Here is a 19,814-nt window from a genome sequence, read left to right on the forward strand (position 1 = left end):
TGCTTAATTATCAGGCAGCTCATGCACCCCAATGGATCATCTTGCGCACCCCACTTTGGAGACCACTGGTTTAGCTGAGTGTTATGAGAATGAGCTGCAGTGAGCTTCAGGCTTATATGCTCCCCTTGCTCTCTGGTGTGGCTTCAAGGAGGAGATTGGAAGCTTCTGCTTCCGTTTTAGATTAACCACAGTTCAGCATGTGGTTTGAACCTTAAGCTGTGGTTAATGTTAACTATTGTTCATTGAAACATGCTAGTGTCATAAATTATGGCTTAAAATTGGGTTGTTTCAACAAACCATAGTTAAGATTAACCATAGTTTGCCCGGGTTCAGATGACCCAACAAGCTGTGGTTAACCTGAAAAGTTTCCAAGCTCCTGTTCACAGCCGCTCCGGAGGAGAAGGGGTAGGGGGCAACACACAAGCCTGAGGCTCACTGTGGCTCATTCTCAAAAGGCTAGACCATATATGGTCAAGGCCATTGTATTCATTCCATTATGTGACTGATTAAGTGGATTTTTAGAAATGGAAAATTTTCCATGGAAAAAAATACAGATGTGGAAAGTGTTCCACTCTAGGATCAGACTTCTCACCATTCATCCAGGGGCTGGCCTGATAGGTAATGTTGTCTCCAGAGGAGGGGAATGGAGGGAATTGTCTGTTCTTTGAAGCCCACTCTCTTGTGTGCTGGCCTGTCCAGGCCCTTCCCAGCGCCCCTCAGCCTCCTTTTACTGCCTGGGGTGACATACACTGCCTGCCTCCCCAAGGCCAAGAGTGCGCAGCTGGGTTGAAGGTGAGAGGCTTCCCACGTGAGCGAGGCAGGGGACATGGCTGCGGCCTGTTTTTGCTCACAGATGGAGCTGCCTGTGTATTGTCCAATGATGCGGTGCTTCGGTGGCCACAGGCAAAGAGGGGGAGGAGGTGAAGCCCTGGGAAGTTAGGCCAGTGCATGAGCAAGCATAAAGGTGAGGCCCCCACAGGCTGCATGCACCGCGGAGCCATCCAAGCTGCAAAAGGCTTCCTGCTCACGTTTCTCTCCTCTGCTCGGAGCCAACAGCCAGGATCTCCCTTTAAAAGAAAGCAATATTGAAGAAGGGCAGCAGCATTGCTATGAGCCACCGTAGATGGGCGGTCTTGACTGTGGACCAGATAGCTAGGTCACTGGAACAGCCAATCCTTTGGGACCTTCCTGGCTCTTTGAGTCTGTGAAGACCCTGGAGGTGGTTTTCTGGGTGTTCCCTGTTGTACTGGGCCACCCTTTCAGGATGCTTCTCTCATCATTCCTTTTGTCCCTTGCCAAATGTGTCTTCCCTTCCCTCATCCCCTATTTCCTCATTGCCCATTCTACAAAACTGCCCTTGAGGCACCTCATCCCCACCCAGGCAAGGGCGGATGGCACTTACTGCCCCTCTCCTTGTTGCAGGAAGATTGACTTCTCAAGAAATGTATCTGTGGGGAAATGTGGGTGCTTCAGACATCATTTTTACAATGAGAGATAAACTGTCGTAAGCAATGTGGGGCCTTCAAAACTTAAGAAGTGTTTGCTATTCTTAATTATGTGCTTGGTATTACTTTTACATTTTTGTTAACTACCTTAGTGGTACCTGGGGCAAGGTGGGGTACACTTTTTTTTTTTTTTTTGAGAAGCTCTAAATTGATACTGTGCACTTCAGCAACATCTAGCAAACAGATCATAGAATCATAGAATAGTAGGGTTGGAAGGGGCCTACAAGGCCATCGAGGCCAACCCCCTGCTCAATGCAGGAGTCCAAGTCAGAGCATCCCTGACAAATGGCTGTCCAGCCTCGTCTTGAAGGCCTCCAGTGTGGGAGAGCCCACCACCTCCCCAGGTAATTGTTTCCATTGTCATATTGCTCTTACAGTCAGGACGTTTTTCCTGATGTTCAGCCAGAATCTGGCTTCCTGCAACTTGAGCCCATTATTCCGTGTCCTGCACTCTGGGATGATCGAGAAGAGATCCTGGCCTTCTTCTCTGTGACAACCTTTCAAGTACTTGAAGAGTGCTATCATATCTCCCCTCAGTCTTCTCTTCTCAAGGCTAAACATGCCCAGTTCTTTCAGTCTGTCTTCATGGGGCTTTGTTTCCAGTCCCCTGATCATCTTTGTTGCCCTCCTCTGAACCCTCTCCAGTTTGTCTGCATCTTTCTTAAAGTGTGGTGCCCAGAACTGGACACAGTACTCCAGATGAGGCCTAACCAGTGCTGAGTAGAGGGGAACGAGTACTTCCCGGGATTTGGAAGCGATGCTTCTAGTAATGCAGCCCAAAAGAGCATTTGCCTTTTTTGCAGCCACATCCCATTGTTGGCTCATATTCAGCTCGTGATCGACAACAATGCCAAGATCCTTCTCGCTTGTAGTGTGGTTGAGCCACGTATCCCCCATCTTGTAACTGTGCCTTTGGTTTCTTTTTCCTAGGTGCAGAACTTGGCATTTATCCCTATTCAATGTCATTCTGTTGTTTTCTGCCCAGCACTCCAGTCTATCCAGATCACTTTGAATTTTGTTTCTGTCTTCCAAAGTATTAGCTATTAGCAGGACTGAGCCCTGCGGTACCCCACTCGTTACCTCTCCCCAGTTTGAGAAGGTCCCATTGATAAGCACTCTTGGAGTCCAATTCTGTAGCCAACTGTGGATCCACCGGATTGTTGTTTCATCTAGCCCACTTTGAGCGAGTTTGCTCATCAGGAGATCATGGAGCACTTTGTCGAAAGCTTTGCTGAAGTCGAGGTATATGATGTCTACAGCATTCCCATGGTCTACAAGGGAGGTGACTTGATCAAAAAATGAGATCAGATTTGTCTGGCAGGACTTGTTTTTGACAAATCCATGTTGGCTTCGAGTAATCATGGCATTGTTGTCAAGGTGCTTCCAGGTGGATTGCTTTATGATCTGCTCCAGAATTTTCCCAGGGATTGATGTCAGACTGACTGGTCTGTAGTTCCCAGGTTTTTACCCTTTTTGAAGATAGGGACAATGTTAGCCCTCCTCCAGTCATCTGGCAATTCCTCTGTCCTCCATGATTTCTCAAAGAGAATAGACAGCGGTTCTGAGAGTTTTTCTGCCAGTTCCTTTATGACTCTAGGATGCAGTTCATCTGGCCCTGGAGATTTGAACTCATTCAAAGTAATGAGGTGTTCCTTGACCATATGCCTATCGATCTCAAGCTGCAATCCTGCCCCTTCAGCCAGTACTTCGCCTTTGCCAGGGGGGTCATAGACCCTCTTTTGGGAGAAGACTGAGCCAAAGTAGGAATTGAGTACCTCTGCCTTTTCTTTGTCATCTGTTATCGTTTTGCCATCCTTATTTAATAGCTGAACCACCATTTCTTTCCTCTGCCTTTTACTATGCATGTAGCTGAAGAAATCCTTTTTGTTATTTTTAGCATCCCTTGCTAACCTCAGCTCATTCTCAGCTTTAGCCTTCCTGACGCCATCCCTGCAATTCTTGCTATCTGCCTGTACTCTTTCTTTGTTACTTGGCCTTCTTTCCACTTCCTATATGTGTCCTTTTTTGTTTTAAGGTCATCCCTAAGCTTTTTGTGAAGCCACATTGGCTTCTTCTGTTGTCTTCTACCTTTTTTTCTTGTTGGAATTGTTTGTGATTGTGCCTTGAGAATTTCCTTTTTTAAAAGCTCCCACCCATCTTGGACTCCTTTTCTCGTTAGCGTCGCTTGCCATGGGACCTTATTGATCATCGTTCTGAGTTTATTAAAATCAGCTTTCCTAAAATCCAGGGTACGCGTTTGACTACACTCAGCTTTTGTTTCCCTTAGAACCAAGAACTCAAGTACAACATGGTCGCTTTCCCCCAGAGTTCCTGTAACTGCTACTTTACCCACTAAGTCATCTCTGTTGGTTAGGATCAAGTCAAGGATAGCCGATCCTCTAGTTCCTTCCTCTCCTTTCTGTAGGAGGAAGTGATCCGCCACACAAGTCAGGAATTTCCTGGAGGGGCCATGTTTTGCAGAATTTGTCTCCCAACAAATATTGGGGAAATTGAAGGCCCCCATTACTACTACATCATGCTTCCTTAAAACATTGGCTATTTGCTTTTCAAAAGCTTCATCCTTGTCTTCTCCTTGATTGGGTGGCCGGTAGTAGACTCCGACCACCAGGTTCCTTTTATTCTTTGCTCCATTTATTTCAACCCAGATGCTCTCGATGGGGCTACCAAGCTCCTCCTCCTGTATTTCTGTGCAGAGATATGTATTTTTCACATACAGTGCAACCCCACCTCCCTTTCTGTTCCTCCTGTTCTTTTTGAACAAGTTATATCCTTCAATTGCTGTATTCCAGTCATGAGAGTCATCCCACCAAGTCTCAGTTATAGCTATCAAGTCATAATTTCCCTCCTGTATTAAGAGTTCGAGTTTGTTCTGTTTGTTTCCCATACTGTGGGCATTAGTATATAGACATCGAAGACCTTGTGCTTCATAGTCTGGCTTTCTTCCTACATGTGTCTGAAGACTATTATTGGGCGCTATCAGAGCTGTTCTCTCCGTTGCAGTACATGCGCCTACGTCCATTGTTACCCCCAACTTTACATCTCCCTTCCCTGTAGGATTCAGTTTAAAGCCCTCCTGATGAAGTTCTTCATGCTGTGGCCAAACACATTCTTCCCATCCTTTGTGAAGTGCAACCCGTCCCTAGCCAACAGCCCATCTTCCAGGAATTGTAGCCCGTGGTCCCAGAATCCAAATCTCTCTCGGCACCACCTTCGTAGCCAGTCATTCACCCGGAGTATTTTTCATTCCCTTTCTATCCCTCTTCTAACTACTGGAAGGATGGATGAGAAAACTATCTGGGCCCCAAAGTTCTTGAGTTTCCTTCCCAAGGCTTCAAAGTCTGACATGATCTCTTCGTAGCTCCGCTTGGCAGTATCATTTGTCCCCACATGGATGAGAAGAAAGGGATACCTGTCAGTGGGCTTTATGAGTGCAGGCAACCTTTCAGTCACGTCTCTGATCCGTCCTCCCGGGAGACAACATACCTGGCGAGTCCATGGGTCTTCGCAACATACTTGGGTCTCGATCCCACGCAGCAAGGAGTCTCCCACTACTACCACTCTTCTCTTCTTCTTGTTGTAGGCCTGGGTTTCATCGCCTCTGTTTGACTGACCTTCAGCCTCTTGCTCACTCTCATGCAGGTTCCCCTGTGATTCTTCCTCTGCAGGCTGTCCTCCAGTCTCATCCGCAAGTACCTGGAATCACTTCCACAGCTCCACTGCTTCCACTGGTGCAGAGTGGCATCTAGTTCTTCTTCTCCTAACTGTCACCCTTTTCCAAGGAGTATCCTCTACTCCATTTTTCTTCACCCCAGCATTTCCCACTGCCTCATCTTGCTGTTGCTCTTCAAGCTTCTGGTCTTCCCTTTGCTGCTGTAGTTCCCCCATTCTGTCCAAGAGCTCTTCGTGTTCTTTTATTCCCCGGAGGGTCGACAGTCGCCACTCCAGTCCACTTACTTTTTCTTCCAGCAGCGTGATCAACTTGCACTTGTTGCAGGTGTAGGCCATGTTGTTCTCAGGCAAGAAAACAAACATTGCACACACCTTGCAGGTCACCACCACTGGAGAGTCTTGTCCTTCCATAGCCTCTTTTCCCTTTTTGTGTCTATCTTTGAGATTGTTCTAGACTAGCCTGTGCCTGCTCCTGTACTCAGTAGAGGTTAAAAGCAGAGTCCCACTTATGTGAAAGTGTGTGTTACAAGACAAATAAAGGGAAAAAAGGTTGTTAAAAAAATAAAAAAATAAAAATGTTAGGGGCCTCCCCCTTGACCTCCCCTGCCGAACTCCCCTGGCCAACTCCTGCTTGCTCCCCCTGTCCGCTCGCTCTGTTCGCTCGCTCTCTGGGAGCTTGCCTTCTTCTGTACAAATGTCTGGCTTTCGGTCATTTCCTTTGGGGTTGGTCTAAAAGTGTTAGGAACATGGTATTCTCCTCTGTGCACCTGCAGATAAGACTGCATGCACAGGCCTGACTGTGGAACTTTCTAGAGCTTGGTGTGTGAAGTGGTTCCCTTGACTAACCCTTTTGGCACCAGCACCTTCGTCCAAGGGCAGGGGTGGTGCCTTATCCGCTCAGCTCCTTTTTCACTGCCACAGCACAGGAGCATCTGGCTGTTTTCTTCAGAGCTAGAGCATTTTTTCTTAGATTGCTCCATGCCCCTTTCAGTTGTTCTGGTATGGGCCGTATCTGTGTGAGTATAACAGGGCCTTGTCAAGAAGCATGAGGGTTGTGTGAGCATAGATGTCCAAGCAAGGCCTCACCTTTACCTTAATGTGTGTTCAGATGAGAGCCAAAACATTGGGGTATACACCATGCCAGACGTTCAAAACAAGAAAAAGCAGTTGGACAGTCCAGATTTACAGCTACCATATGGTGTTGGCAGCTCTAGAACGGTCATCCCTCAAACCACATCAAAAACCTTGGAACCTGAAGAGCCTGCACTGATTTTGGAGTCTGGAAATGTACTGGCCCTGGCCCCTCAACCTATAAGAAACCTTATGAAGATGTGCATAAGGTTTCCTAAGTGTTTTGGATCCAAAAAAGCCAGTCAAAACTCCTAAAGTTAGGATGTCTTTGAAAGCTTTAGCAGTCCTGTCCCCAAGGAGGAGACAAAAGAGGGAAGGGATTATGTACAGCACAAAACCAAGGGAGAAAAGTGCCTAATTTTATGTGTGGACTGACAAGAAATCACCAAAGGCATCAGTAGCAATTTGACCTACTGTCCCTGACAGTAGACATCTTTGCCAGAGGGGAAGCAGATAATGCTGGATGAATTTGAGATCCAGTGGTTGGACGATCTCCTATATGCCTTTCCAAGCTTCTCTTGATAATGAAGACAGTGAAGGTGGAGAGCAGCAAAAGACATTGCATACGCAGTGCAGCAGTGTAGCTGGGACAACTATATGTGGTCCTGATATATCTATATATAGTTGTCACACGTACATATATGTACGTGTGACAACTATATGTGGTCCTATATGTGGAAAGGTACAGGAGGAACCATTGAAGTCGTATGCATGAACTAAGTGGGGAAAAATTCTTGGTCTGTCTTTAAAGAGTCCTTGCTTTCCTCCTCTTGTGGCTATGGTTTATTCTTCGTTACCTCTTGAAACTGAACGCAGGTTTAGCCATTCACCTAATAAAGTCGACTTGCAGCAATCTCTGTGTGTCATGTGCTGAGGGCTGAGCAGTACTGTGGCATCTTTTCATTTGATTCAGCCTCTACTCTCTCCACTAGGTAAAAGCCCTTTCTTCCTCTATAGGTGGGGCTGCACATACAAGCAAAACTAAAGCTGCGCTGACCTTAACCTATTGTTCTTCAAGTGGTCTGTGCGCAGTCCCACCAGGGGCATTGCTAGGCATTTAAAAGATCCAGGGCCCAGGCTCGGAGGAGACAAATTTGCATGAAATCAATATATACTCGTTTGTATCCACGTAGGCTGTATGAGGGGGCAGGGCATGTGGAAAGAGGAGAATTGACCCTTCCCTCCACAGCTGCAATCCCTGTGGAAAATGGTCCTCTGCATGGTAATTGAGGTGAGGAAAAAATCTTCCATTGGCACTAGTACACACTCAGGGCTCTAAGTAATAGATCCTGGCCCCCGAGAAATGGATTTGGGGCTGGAGGCCCATGAGCCCAGGCCCAGTAACGCCCTTGTTCCCCTCTGCATGTACGTTTATGTTTCTACTGATGGGAGAAGTGCTGACTTTGACCAAAGAGCTTGGTGCCAAGTGTTAGTCAGTGGGTGTAGCGAGGAGCACTTCATGCTCCAAGTTAGAAGCATGTGTGTGATTAGGCCTGCACATTCATAGCTCTCCTGTAGGGGACTCCACTGAGAGCTACGTGAACAGTAACTGCAGGTAACTGTTTTCTGTCATCCATGCACAGTGTCTGCTACCTCTGAATAATGAGAGGAAGACAGAAGAGCAGATTCCATTTTAAAAAGCAGGATAGGAAAACGTGGGACAGAGGATTAGAAGGCCATGGGAAAGAAAGCTTTCCACATTTAGAGCTGGGCACCTTCAGTTCTTCTTTGTGGTCTCTCTGCATCACATACGGGCTCTGCACCTGCGCGGAGCCTCAAGTTTCCCAAACTGAGGCTCTGCACAGGCACAGAGCCTATATGTGTGAATGCACAGGGGAGCACTCAAAGAACTACAGTTACGGGTAAGCAATCTGCCTTTCCTCTGTTAAGTTTTTGCCAGGTGTGTTTTGATTTCATAGGGTTTGCTTTCACAGTTTGTCATTTTGCTACTAGTTTACTGTGAATTGTTATCAAGAACAAGGACAAAAGAGTTCTTAGTTACTCTGTTCTCCCATATCACTTGCTCTGCAACACTGTGTGGGTCAGGTTTTACTGTCACTGAGGTTTGAATTCTTACAGGAACTTGGTGGGCTGAGCTGTGTGCCAATCAGTGCATGGGTGAGTTGCTCCTAATGAGCTGTTCTGGGGGTCCATTTTGCAGGAGTGAATCAGTTTAACCCCCTGTCCATAGGGAACGTCCAAATGCCTCCGGCATCGCTAGGACCTCGTGCAGCTTCTCCAATGAACCTTCCTGTCCAGATGAGCAACATGGGCTCTGTTTCAACGGTTTGTATCTATTATTTTTCTCCTCATTGTTTAAAGCTCAGTCTTTAGGATATTTTCAAAAAATACATTATGATGATGGTTGTCTTGTCTTCTTTCCAGTATTGCTACTACCTGAATTTTTGATTAGTTCAATTACTCTGAAAATCTGTCTACATTTACTGTGTCAGGGCAATTTCTAATCTCAAATAAATGTATTCACTAATCCAATATAGTGAAGATCTCAAAGGAATTTTGGAAACTTTGGGAAGGTCTCTCTCTTTCTCTCCCCCCCCCCCCCGCCCCATACACACACACAAACACTATTTCCCTGAAGTACACCAGGAGAGTGTATTCTAATGCATGGAATGTAAAGCATTTTAAGAGCACGTTGCAAACCTCGTTCGATTCAGAGAAAATGTCTAATGTTAAATTCTAGGATATATTCTGTGTGTTCTTCCTCCCTTTTGTAGTCGATACCTCTTGCTGGTGGTTCAGACTCCTACAGGACTGTTTTGTTTTCTAGATGGCTTTGTCTCCTTCCCGGATGCCTCAGTCACAGAACATGACAGGAGCCCATTCCAACAGTCTGATGGGCCAAGCCTCTACCCAAAACCAGTTCCTGCCTCAGAATCCATTTCCTGCCTCCAGTGGAACTCTGAATGTCAACAGTGTAGCCCTGGGGCAATCAGCAACACAGGCAGGAGTATCGCAGGTATGACTTCTTGGGAATCTGGAGGAAACGGAGACATTTTCTGTGTTGTATGTTACCTACTCCACTTCACCACTCCCTTTGAGAGCTGAAGCATACAAGGGAATATATATGCTGTAACATAGGAGCCAAAGCAGTAACTGCTCTGAAAGCGGGGGGGTTGGTATCCCCCCTTTCTGGAGTACCTAGCATTTTAGGGAAGTGTTGAAAAGGTGGAGGACACTGAGAAGTGTCAATTCAACATCTAAAAGCGAGAGGATCACATCCCCAAGGGGGAGATATTCTCCCCTCCCCTTTGGTGCACTTGCTCCATTCACCCTTTTTTTTTCTTTTTTCTCCCAGCCCTTTGCAACTGTGTGCAGATTAGCCAGTATGTCGTCTCATCTTGTCAGTTTCCTTGTATGTTACCTATTCCACTTCACTTCTCCCTTTTGATAGCAGAAACATACAAGGAAAGGCAAGATTACACATATCAGACAGCCGTAAGTGCGCACTTGCAAAAGACCGACGGTGACAACAACAACAATAATTCGACCCCATTTGCACATTTTGAAGCACCAAAAAAAAGCCAGGGAATGAAAAGGGTTAGCGATTGGAGAGGGGAAGGGGGCTGGGATGAGGAGAGAAGACATGTTCTGCCACAAAGGCGCCTGGGATGCATGCTGGAATGAACTGGAAGACTGAGGGGGAAGGAAGAGGAGAACAAGCCCTGGCAAGCCTGATTGTCAGGCGTACCGTGGGTTGTTCTACGAACAACCAACCCATCATGGCATATTCACAGGGTGACTTAGCATGATGTGCGAACCTGCCTATTGACTTGCTTTAAATATGAGCCTGGATCCTGGAATTCAGGTGGCTTCATCATTTCCCTGAATGTCAGAGTCAGGGCATTGCATTATTCTCCTTCTGCCTGTCTGCACATTGGTATACATTAAAACCACAGCAACACAAATCAATATGTAATTACAGAGTCCACCTTGAAGCAAAGTTGTCCTCTTGAGACTGTGTTATAAATTTTGTGACAGCTGTTAGGGAGCCCAGTTTTCCAGTGGGATCTCCTTGATTCTGGATTGTTCCATCAGTAATTCCATGCAGCTCTAAACCTAAAACCTGTGACAGTGTTCCTCCAGCTAGTATGGACTTCTCTTTTTTGGAGAGGCATAGTAAAATAATGGTGGATTTTTCCTATTGAAGATCTGTCATCCATATAATGAAGTTAAAAGCTAATTATTGCACACTACATCGATATCTGAAACTCCTGATTCCCATAATAATCTGGACTGAATGACTTATAAAATTATCCATTAATCAATTTTCCTTAAGCCATTATGGTTCTGATTCATCTTAAACATAGAAACAATTAGTTAAAAATATATTAAGAGCACAGGAAGTGATTCCTTCTCAATCCACATTCAAATTTACAAGTCATTCAAATCAAGACAAAAATGATTCATTCCAAGGGAGATATTAGTTCTGTATGTGCTCAACTAATTAGAATTGGAAAAGTTAATAGAGACATCAAAATATTCCATTCCATTAAGTTAGAAAATGATTAAGTTAGTGGATGAGTAGCAGGTGGGTTAGCAAGGGACGGTTTATTGTTTATTTAATAGATTTATATACTGCTGACCATATTTAAAAATACCTGCAAGCAGTTAGCAGCTGGAGAAAGGTTTTCCAACTGTTCATACTTGCAACTACAGCAATTGAGTCATTTTTTTTTAACTGCTAGGCCTGATTTGTATTCCAAGTTGCATAGAAGGGGCTACCACTTCCTCACATATTTTGCCTTATTGGCTTCCAATGGTTTTTTAAAGGGGGAATCCCTGGACATCCCCTGTGTGTAGCCACTCGAATACCCAGCTTTATCCCTTCTGGGACTGCAGGATCCCAGACCTGCAGATGTGCGGAGGTGGGGAAGGCAGCAATACATCTCAGTCTGACCTGACTGAAGCCATCAGAATTGGATCGCATGATAGTGGCTACTTTTGCAAAGAGGGAGATCCTCTTGGGATTGTCCTATACACAGACTAGATGAGTTTGTGAATGTTATGTTAATAACATTTCTTTCTAGCAGGGGCAGGTTCCTGGTGCTGCTCTTCCTAATCCTGTGAATCTACTAGGATCACAAACGAGCCAGCTGTCCTGTTCTCCGGTGACCCAGCCCCCCCTTCATCAGCCTGCACCTCCTTTATCCACTACGGCTGGCGTTGCACCAATTCCGCATCATACCCCACCAGGAATGACTCCTCCACAGCCAGCAGTGCCTGCCCAGCCGTCCACCCCTGCCTCCTCTTCAGGACAAGCCCCCACTCCAGCAGCTGGCTCGATTCCAAATGCCAGCATGCAGATGCAGAGCACACCTCTGGGGCAAGCGGCAGCAGCACAGGCTCAAGTCATCCTGCAGCAACCTCAGACCCCAGGACAGCCCCCATCTGTGCCAACCCCACAACCATCTCAGCAGCAGCCAATGTCAGCCCAGGCCCCAGGCACTCCAGTAAGTATTAGCGCATTTCACAGAATCATAGAATAGTATGGTTGGAGGGGGCCTGTAATACCATCGAGTCCAACCCCCTGCTCAATGCAGGAATCCAAGTCAAAGCATCCCTGACAAATGGCTGTCCAGCCTCGTCTTGAACGCCTCCAGTGTGGGAGAGCCCACCACTTCCCTAGGTAATTGGTTCCATTGTTGTACTGCTCTAACAGTCAGGACATTTTTCCTGTTGTTCAGCCAGAATCTGGCTTCCTGTCAGTTGAGCCCATTATTCCATGTCCTGCACTCTGGGATGATTGAGAAGAGATCCTGGCCTTCCCCTCTGTGACAACCTTTCAAGTACTTGAAGAGCGCTGTCATATCTCCCCTCAGTCTTCTCTTCTCAAGGCTAAACATGCCCAGTTCTTTCAGTCTCTCCTCACAGGGCTTTGTTTCCAGTCCCCTGATCATCTTTGTTGCCCTCCTCTGAACCCTCCCCAGCTTGTCTGCATCCTTCTTAAAGTGCGGTGCCCAGAACTGGGTGCAGTACTCCAGACGAAGCCTAACCAGTGCTGAGTAGAGGGGAACTAGTACTTCCTGGGATTTGGAAGCTATGCTTCTAGTAATGCAGCCCAAAAGAGCATTTGCCTTTTTTGCAGCCACATCACGTTGTTGGCTCATATTCAGCTTGTGATCTACAACAATTCCACGTTCCTTCTCACTTCTAGTATTGTTGAGCCAAGTATCGCTCATCTTGTAACTGTGCATTTGGTTTCTTTTTCCTAGGTGCAGAACTTGGCATTTATCCCTATTAGATTTCATTCTGTTGTTTTCTGCCCAGTGCTCCAGCCTGTCAAGAGCACTTTGAATTTTGTTTCTGTCTTCCAAGGTGTTAGGTATCCCACCCAATTTTGTGTCATCTACAAATTTGATAAGCATTCCCTGCACCTCCTCAGCCGTCTGTCAGGGATGCTCTGCCTTGGATTTCTGCATTGAGCAGGGGGTTGGACTCGATGGTCTTATAGGCCCCTTCCAACCCTACGATTCTATGATTCTAAGTCATTAATAAAAAAGTTGATGAGCACTGGGCCCAGGACTGAGCCCTACGGTATCCTGCTCGTTATTTGCATTACTGAGCCTGAGTCGAAAAGCACTGATCGTGTTTGAGAGAGAGAGAGAGAGCGCGCGCGCGAGAGAGAGTGCACTTCTCAGATGTCAGGTAGTATCATAAATTGAGAGAGTTGAGGATTGTCATCTAGTGAATAGACTAGCTGCAGGTGTGCAGCCCCAGGGAGATGGAGCAGCATTTGCTCACATTCACCCCTGATTATCCTGGAGTCTCCTCTCTATCACTGTTCCCCTCTCCCTCATTGCTCCCTTGGTAGGAATTTGGATTGTAAAATTCCTTGGAAAAAGAAATCCGTCTTTTCCCTCTTATAAAGTTCTGTGACATGTCCATGTAAAAATGTGTGGAAAATCCTGCCATCACTTAGTCTGGAGGCGTCAGCTTCAGTGGAGCTTGTAGAGAAGGGACTAGGAAGGAGCCATTGTTCAGTGGTGGAGCACTTGCTTTGCATACAAATGCTCCGGGTTTGATCCCTGACATCTCTAGGTCAGATTGAGATAAAACTCCTGTCTGAAGCCACTGCCAGTCAGTCTAGACAAAACGGAGCTAGATGGACCAATGTCTGACTGTGTAGAAGGCATCATCCTGTGTTCCTAATGAGGTGTCAGTTCCCAGCCAGAGTGTTCCAGCAAAGCTTGGACTAGCAGCGAGCAGACACAGCTATGGAAATGCAGGCTGGGTGGGGGGTCTTCAGCCTGCTGGCCAAAACAGCCTGCTGAGGCCTCACCCGTACTCTGAACCCCTTCCCCCACCATTGGGAAGGGAGCGCTCGCTCTGTCAGCAGCCGCTGCTTCTAGGCATCTGGATGACCTCTTGGCAGTGGTTCCCAAAGCTTCCCTCCCTCCTCACTTTTCCCACCGGGAACCTTTCCCGCAGTCTTTTTTGCCACTTCTTTGCCACCTTCTCCACATCCACCATGGGAACCAATTGGGCAGGTGAAGCAGGGGCAGAGTGCCCCCTGTTGGGAGCCAGGTGGACTCTCTGTGTGTGAATGAGTGTGTGTGCAAGAATGGGGGAAGGCAGCCCCTGACAGGTTTTCAATAAGGCAATGTGGCCCTCAGACCAAAGTAGCTTCCCTACTGGCGTAGAGTGACAGTTGAAGTGCTGAAATATTTCTCCAACTTTGACAGGCATACCAACCTGCGTGCTCAGGAGGCTGCTGTGGTTTTTAAGCCCTCAGATTTCAAAACTTGGTACTGGAATATGCATTGCTCAGATATTGCTGTTTCCACAACTAAGACTGCTGTTATAGCTTCTGACACCTTGTTTCTCGATGTTCTTAACTTGGGGTTGGCGATCCACAGTATAAATCATACCGTGACATGTCAGGTTCCAGCCTTGTACTAGCTTGCTTGCTTTCAACAGAGGGCAGTACCATATTTTTGGAGCTTCAAGAGATGGCAGTAATCAAAATGTAATCATTGCACTTGTAAAATATAAAAGGCTACAACACCTTAAAAGACACTACCGGATGAGGGTGGTGGCTAGAAGGAAAAGTAAAGAAAGCCCTAAAAAAAATAGAAATAGAGTATTCATGGAGCTGCTTTGAAAATGTTGCAATGGAAGCTGTAGAGCAATGTGCGCTTCGAACTGTAAAGGCTGTCTGCCTTTTTTGACAGTTAGGAGAACCTAACTGCTGCCAGCACAACTAGGGAGAGACCATAAAGGATTCCAAGGCAAGCACAAAGACAATAAAGGAAAACCATGTTCAGAAAGGCTGAAGGAGGAACTGAATGTACTCAGCCTGGAGAGCACAAGTTTAAGATGGGCTGCAGGAGTCATAGAATCATAGAATAGTAGGGTTGGAAGGGGCCTACAAGGCCATCGAGTCCAACCCCCTGCTCAATGCAGGAATCCAAGTCCAGGTAATTGGTTCCATTGTCATATTGCTCTTACAGTCAGGAAGTTTTTCTTGATGTTCAGCCGGAATCTGGCTTCCTGTAACTTGAGCCCATTATTCCGTGTCCTGCACTCTGGGATGATCAAGAAGAGATCCTGGCCTTCTTCTCTGTGACAACCTTTCAAGTACTTGAAGAGTGCTATCATGTCTCCCCTCAGTCTTCTCTTCTCAAGGCTAAACATTCCCAGTTCTTTCAGTCTGTCTTCATAGGGCTTTGTTTCCAGTCCCCTGATCATCTTTGTTGCCCTCCTCTGAACCCTCTCCAGTTTGTCTGCACCCTTCTTCAAGTGTGGTGCCCAGAACTGGACACAGTACTCCAGATGAAGCCTAACCAGTGCTGAGTAGAGGGGAACTAGTACTTCTCGGGATTTGGAAACGATGCTTCTATGAATGCAGCCCAAAATAGCATTTGCCTTTTTTGCAGCCACATCACATTGTTGGCTCATATTCAGCTTGTGATTGACAACAATTCCAAGATCCTTCTCGCTTGTAGTGTGGTTGAGCCACGTATCCCCCATCTTGTAACTGTGCCTTTGGTTTCTTTTTCCTAGGTGCAGAACTTGGCATTTGTCCCTATTAAATGTCATTCTGTTGTTTTCTGCCCATCGCTCCAGTCTATCCAGATCACTTTGAATTTTGTTTCTGTCTTCCAAAGCATTAGCTATCCCGCCCAATTTTGTGTCATCTGCAAATTTGATCAGCATTCCCTGCACCTCCTCCTCCAAGTCATTCATAAAAATGTGGAAGAGCACTGGGCCCAGGACCGAGCCCTGCGGTACCCCACTCGTGACCTCTCCCCAGTTGGAGAAGGTCCCATTGATAAGCACTCTTTGAGTCCGATTCTGTAGCCAACTGTGGATCCACCGGATCGTTGTTTCATCTAGCCCACTTTGAGCTAGTTTGCTCATCAGGATATCATGGGGCACTTTGTCGAAAGCTTTGCTGAAGTCAAGGTATATGATGTCTACAGCATTCCCATGGTCTACAAGGGAGGTTACTTGATCAAAAAATGAGATCAGAGTTGAATGTGCCAGTATAGAAAACACTGTTGGAGCACAAAGGGAGAAGTTGTTCACCCTTCCCATTGAGGACAGGTCAATAAGGTTTCCACTTAAAAGTCAAGAATTGGGATAAGCAGCTTGGGATCCCCTTCATTCAGAGTTTTCAAGAAAGGATTGCTTGGGTAAACTTGAGGTATGAATTATCTTGCTTAGGGCAAGAAAGTTGGAATGAATGATTTGCTGAGTCAATCTAGCTGCACATTATTTTTTCTGCAGCCAGATGATCTTGAGAAGTTCACAAGATGGGCATACTGGAGATTTCCATTCCTTATTGATTGCCCCTAATATCTGTCAATCAAGAGTTATACTGCCTCAGAACATGGAGGTCCCTCTTTTATCTTTGTAGTGCCCACTAATACAGTTATTGTCCTTAAGGTCATCTGACTTTTAAAGACATCTAAGCTTGTGGGCCAGTCCATCCTGTGGCAGTAGTTTCCATGAGTTAACCATTTTCCTTGCCATCTAGTGCTTCTATGAAGTATAAAAGAGAGTATGTTATTGGATTCAGTTAAAAAAAATGCTGTGTCCAAATGATATGAATGGTGCATATTCTGGGGCAATGATATGTAAATATTATAATTAGACTGGCTATGAAAGACTTTGAGAAAAAAATTATCAGAAGGCAAAGATGGCCCAAGACCTGCAGTGAAGCTAAACTCTACTGATGAACTAGAATTTATCAGCAAGTTTGATTCGATTCATTTAGGACTCAATCAAGCCCAAGATTTTCTCTTCCACTACAGGAAGGTTTGTGTTAATGCTAATTCCTGCTGTTGTTGATGGTCACTGCCTATTTTGCATACATTTGAGCTTTGTAAAGAAATGTCACAATGATAATATCTCTTGCATTCACAACTGTTGGCCCAGCTGTTCACAACTGTTTCTATCTAAACCCATGTATGTGATACACTTCACGCATCTGATAAAGTGGGCTTTTGTCCACAGAAGGCTTTGCCATAATAAATCTGTTACTCTTTAACATGCCTGCCTGCCCTTTCTTTCTTTCTTTCTTTCTTTCTTCCTTCCTTCCTTCCTTCCTTCCTTCCTTCCTTTCTTTCTTCCCTCCCTCCCTCCCTCCCTCCCTCCCTCCCTCCTTTCTTTCTTTCTTTCTTTCTTTCTTATCTGTCAAAAACATCTGTACCCTGCTCTTTGAAAAACTTTCCCAGGGTGGCATACAATAAATAGACAGCACAGTGGTATAACAAAAAAATGACCCAGATTACAATCGTCGTTCAGTCATGTCTGACTCTTCATGACCCCATGGGCCATTACAATCATACACCAACAATAACAAAAACCAAATACTAGAACTCAACTGCCTGGAAAAATAGGTTTGCTTGGCACCAGAATAACAGCAAAGTCAGTGCCAGGTCACAGAATCATAGAATAGTAGGGTTGGAAGGGGTATATAAGACCATCAAGTCCAACCCCCTGCTCAATGCAGGAATCCAAGTCAAAGCATCCCTGACAGATGGCTGTCCAGCTTCATCTTGAATGCCTCCAGTGTGGGAGAACCCACTACGTCCCTAAGTAATTGGTTCCATTGTCATATTGCTTTAACGGTCAGGAGGTTTTTCTTGATGTTCAGCCGGAATCAGGCTTCCTGTAAGTTGAGCCCATTATTCCCTGTCCTGCACTCTGGGATGATCGAGAAGCGATCCCGGCCTTCCTCTCTATGACAGCCTGTCAAGTACTTGAAGAGCGCTATCATCTCTCCCCTCAGTCTTCTCAAGTCTAAACATGCCCAGTTCTTTCAGTCCCTCTTCATAGGGCTTTGTTTCCAGTCCCTTGATCATCTTTGTTGCCCTCCTCTGAACCCTCTCCAGTTTGTCTGCATCCTTCTCACTTGTAGTATTGTTGAGCCAAGTATCGCCCATCTTGTAACTGTGCATTTGGTTTCTTTTTCCTAGGTGCAGAACTTGGCATTTGTCCCTATTAAATGTCATTCTGTTTTCTGCCCAGCGCTCCAGTCTATCAAGATCTCTTTGAATTTTGTTTCTGTCTTCCAAGGTTTTAGCTATCCCACCCAATTTTGTGTCATCTGCAAATTTGATCAGCATTCCCTGCACCGCCTCCTCCAAGTCATTAATAAAAATGTTGAAGAGCACTGATCCCAGGACAGAGCCCTGTGGTACCCCACTCATTACTTCTTCCCAGTTTGAGAAGATCCCATTGATAAACACTCTTTGAGTCTGATTCTGTAGCCAACTGTGGATCCACCTGATCGTTGTTTCGTCTAGCCCACTTTGAGCTAGTTTGCTCATCAGGATATCATGGGGTACTTTGTCGAAAGCTTTGCTGAAGTCGAGGTATAGTATGTCCACAGCATTCCCACCTCCACAAGAGATCAAGAGGAGGCTGGGGGATGTTGACCTGGTGTTGAATGGGGTACGGCTACCCTTGAAAGACCAGGTCCGCAGCCTGGGGGTCATTTTGGACTCCCAGCTGTCCATGGAGGCTCAGGTGTCAGCTGTGAGCCGGACAGTGCTGTATCAACTCCATCTGATACAGCGGCTGCACCCTTTCCTTCCCGACCATCTGCTCCCATCGGTAGTACATGCCCTGGTCTCCTCTCGTTTAGACTACTGTAATGCACTCTACGTGGGGTTACCCTTGAAGACGGTTCGGAAGCTGCAGCTGGTACAGAACGCGGCGGCTCGCCTGATTAAAGGCAGCCGCCGGCGAGATCACATCACTCCAGTGCTGAAGGAGTTGCACTGGTTACCAGTTGTTTTCCAGGCCAAATTCAAGGTGTTGGTTTTGACCTTTAAAACCCTATATGGTTCCGGCCCAGCCTATCTTAAGGAGCGCCTCCAGCAACACCAGACGGGCCGCTTAACAAGATCAGCCTCGGATGGCCTTCTCTCTGTCCCATGAGCCAGGACAGCTAGACTGGTGGGGATGAGGGAGAGGGCCTTTTCTGTGGTGGCCCCCACTCTGTGGAATTCCCTCCCTAGGGAACTCCGCCATACCTCCTCTTTAATGAGCTTCTGTCGTGCATTAAAAACGTGGTTGTTCAGGCAGGCATTTGGGGTGGGTTAGGGTATTTTAGAAAACATTTTTATTGTAGAATTTTATTGTTTTAAACTGTTTTATTATACGCTGTACATCACCCAGAGTGGCTGGGTGACCAGCCAGATGGGTGATTAATAGATTTAATAATAAATAAAATTAAAAAATGAGATCAGATTCATCTTGCAGGATTTTTTCTTGACAAATCCATGTTGGCTTTGAGTAATCACTGCATTGTTTTCAAGGTGCTTACAAATGGATTGCTTAATCATCTGCTCCAGAATTTTCCCAGGGATTGATGTCAGACTGACTGGTCTGTAGTTCCCAGGTTCCTCCTTTTTACCCTTTTTGAAGATACGGACAACATTGGCCCTCCTCCAGTCCAGCATTAGCCCTCCTTCAGTCAAGTAGGAATTGAGCACTTCTGCCTTTTCCTTGTCATCTGTTATCATTTTGCCATCCTTATTTAATAGTTGAACCACCATTTCTTTCCTCTGTTTTTTACTATGCACGTATCTGAAGAAAGCCTTCTTGTTGCTTTTAGCATCCCTAGCTAAACTCAGCTCGTTCTCAGCTGTAGCCTTCCTGACGCCATCCCTGCAATTCTGTGCTACCTGCCTTTACTCTTCCTTTGTAACTTGGCCTTCCTTCGACTTCCTATATGTGTGCTTTTTTGTTTTCTGGTCATCTCTAAGCTTTTGTGAAGCCACACTGGCTTCTTCTGTTGTCTTCCGCCATTTTTCTTGTTGGAATTGTTTGTAATTGTGCCTTTAGAATTTCCTTGTTTTAAAACTCCCACCCATCTTGGACTCCTTTTCTCATTAGAGGCGGTTGCCATGGGACCTTACTTATCATTGTCCTGAGTTTATTAAAATTGTCTTTCCTAAAATCCAGGATATGCATTTGGGTACACTCGGCTTTTGCTTCCTTTAGAAACAAGAA

General features: G+C 45.9%; 1 protein-coding gene across 7 annotated transcripts in view; it reads left to right on the plus strand.

Annotated features, from left to right (window-relative positions):
- CREBBP (CREB binding lysine acetyltransferase) overlaps positions 1–19,814 on the plus strand; it is a 153,302-nt gene that overhangs the window by 85,465 nt on the left and 48,023 nt on the right. For 3 of the 7 annotated variants that reach the window (XM_084817897.1, XM_084817893.1, XM_084817895.1), the window contains 3 exons: positions 8,518–8,612; positions 9,115–9,303; positions 11,375–11,797. In XM_084817897.1, the coding sequence (XP_084674023.1) occupies positions 8,518–8,612; positions 9,115–9,303; positions 11,375–11,797 (707 nt within the window). Of the gene's footprint in view, positions 1–8,487; positions 8,613–9,114; positions 9,304–11,374; positions 11,798–19,814 lie in introns of all 7 variants that reach the window. The other 4 variants (XM_084817894.1, XM_084817896.1, XM_084817900.1 and 1 more) reach the window with 3 other exon arrangements.

This window comes from Heloderma suspectum, chromosome 12 (genome assembly GCF_057233095.1).
Source record: "Heloderma suspectum isolate Gila_16-S chromosome 12, 16-S_ref, whole genome shotgun sequence".
Classification (NCBI taxonomy): Eukaryota; Metazoa; Chordata; class Lepidosauria; order Squamata; family Helodermatidae; genus Heloderma; species Heloderma suspectum.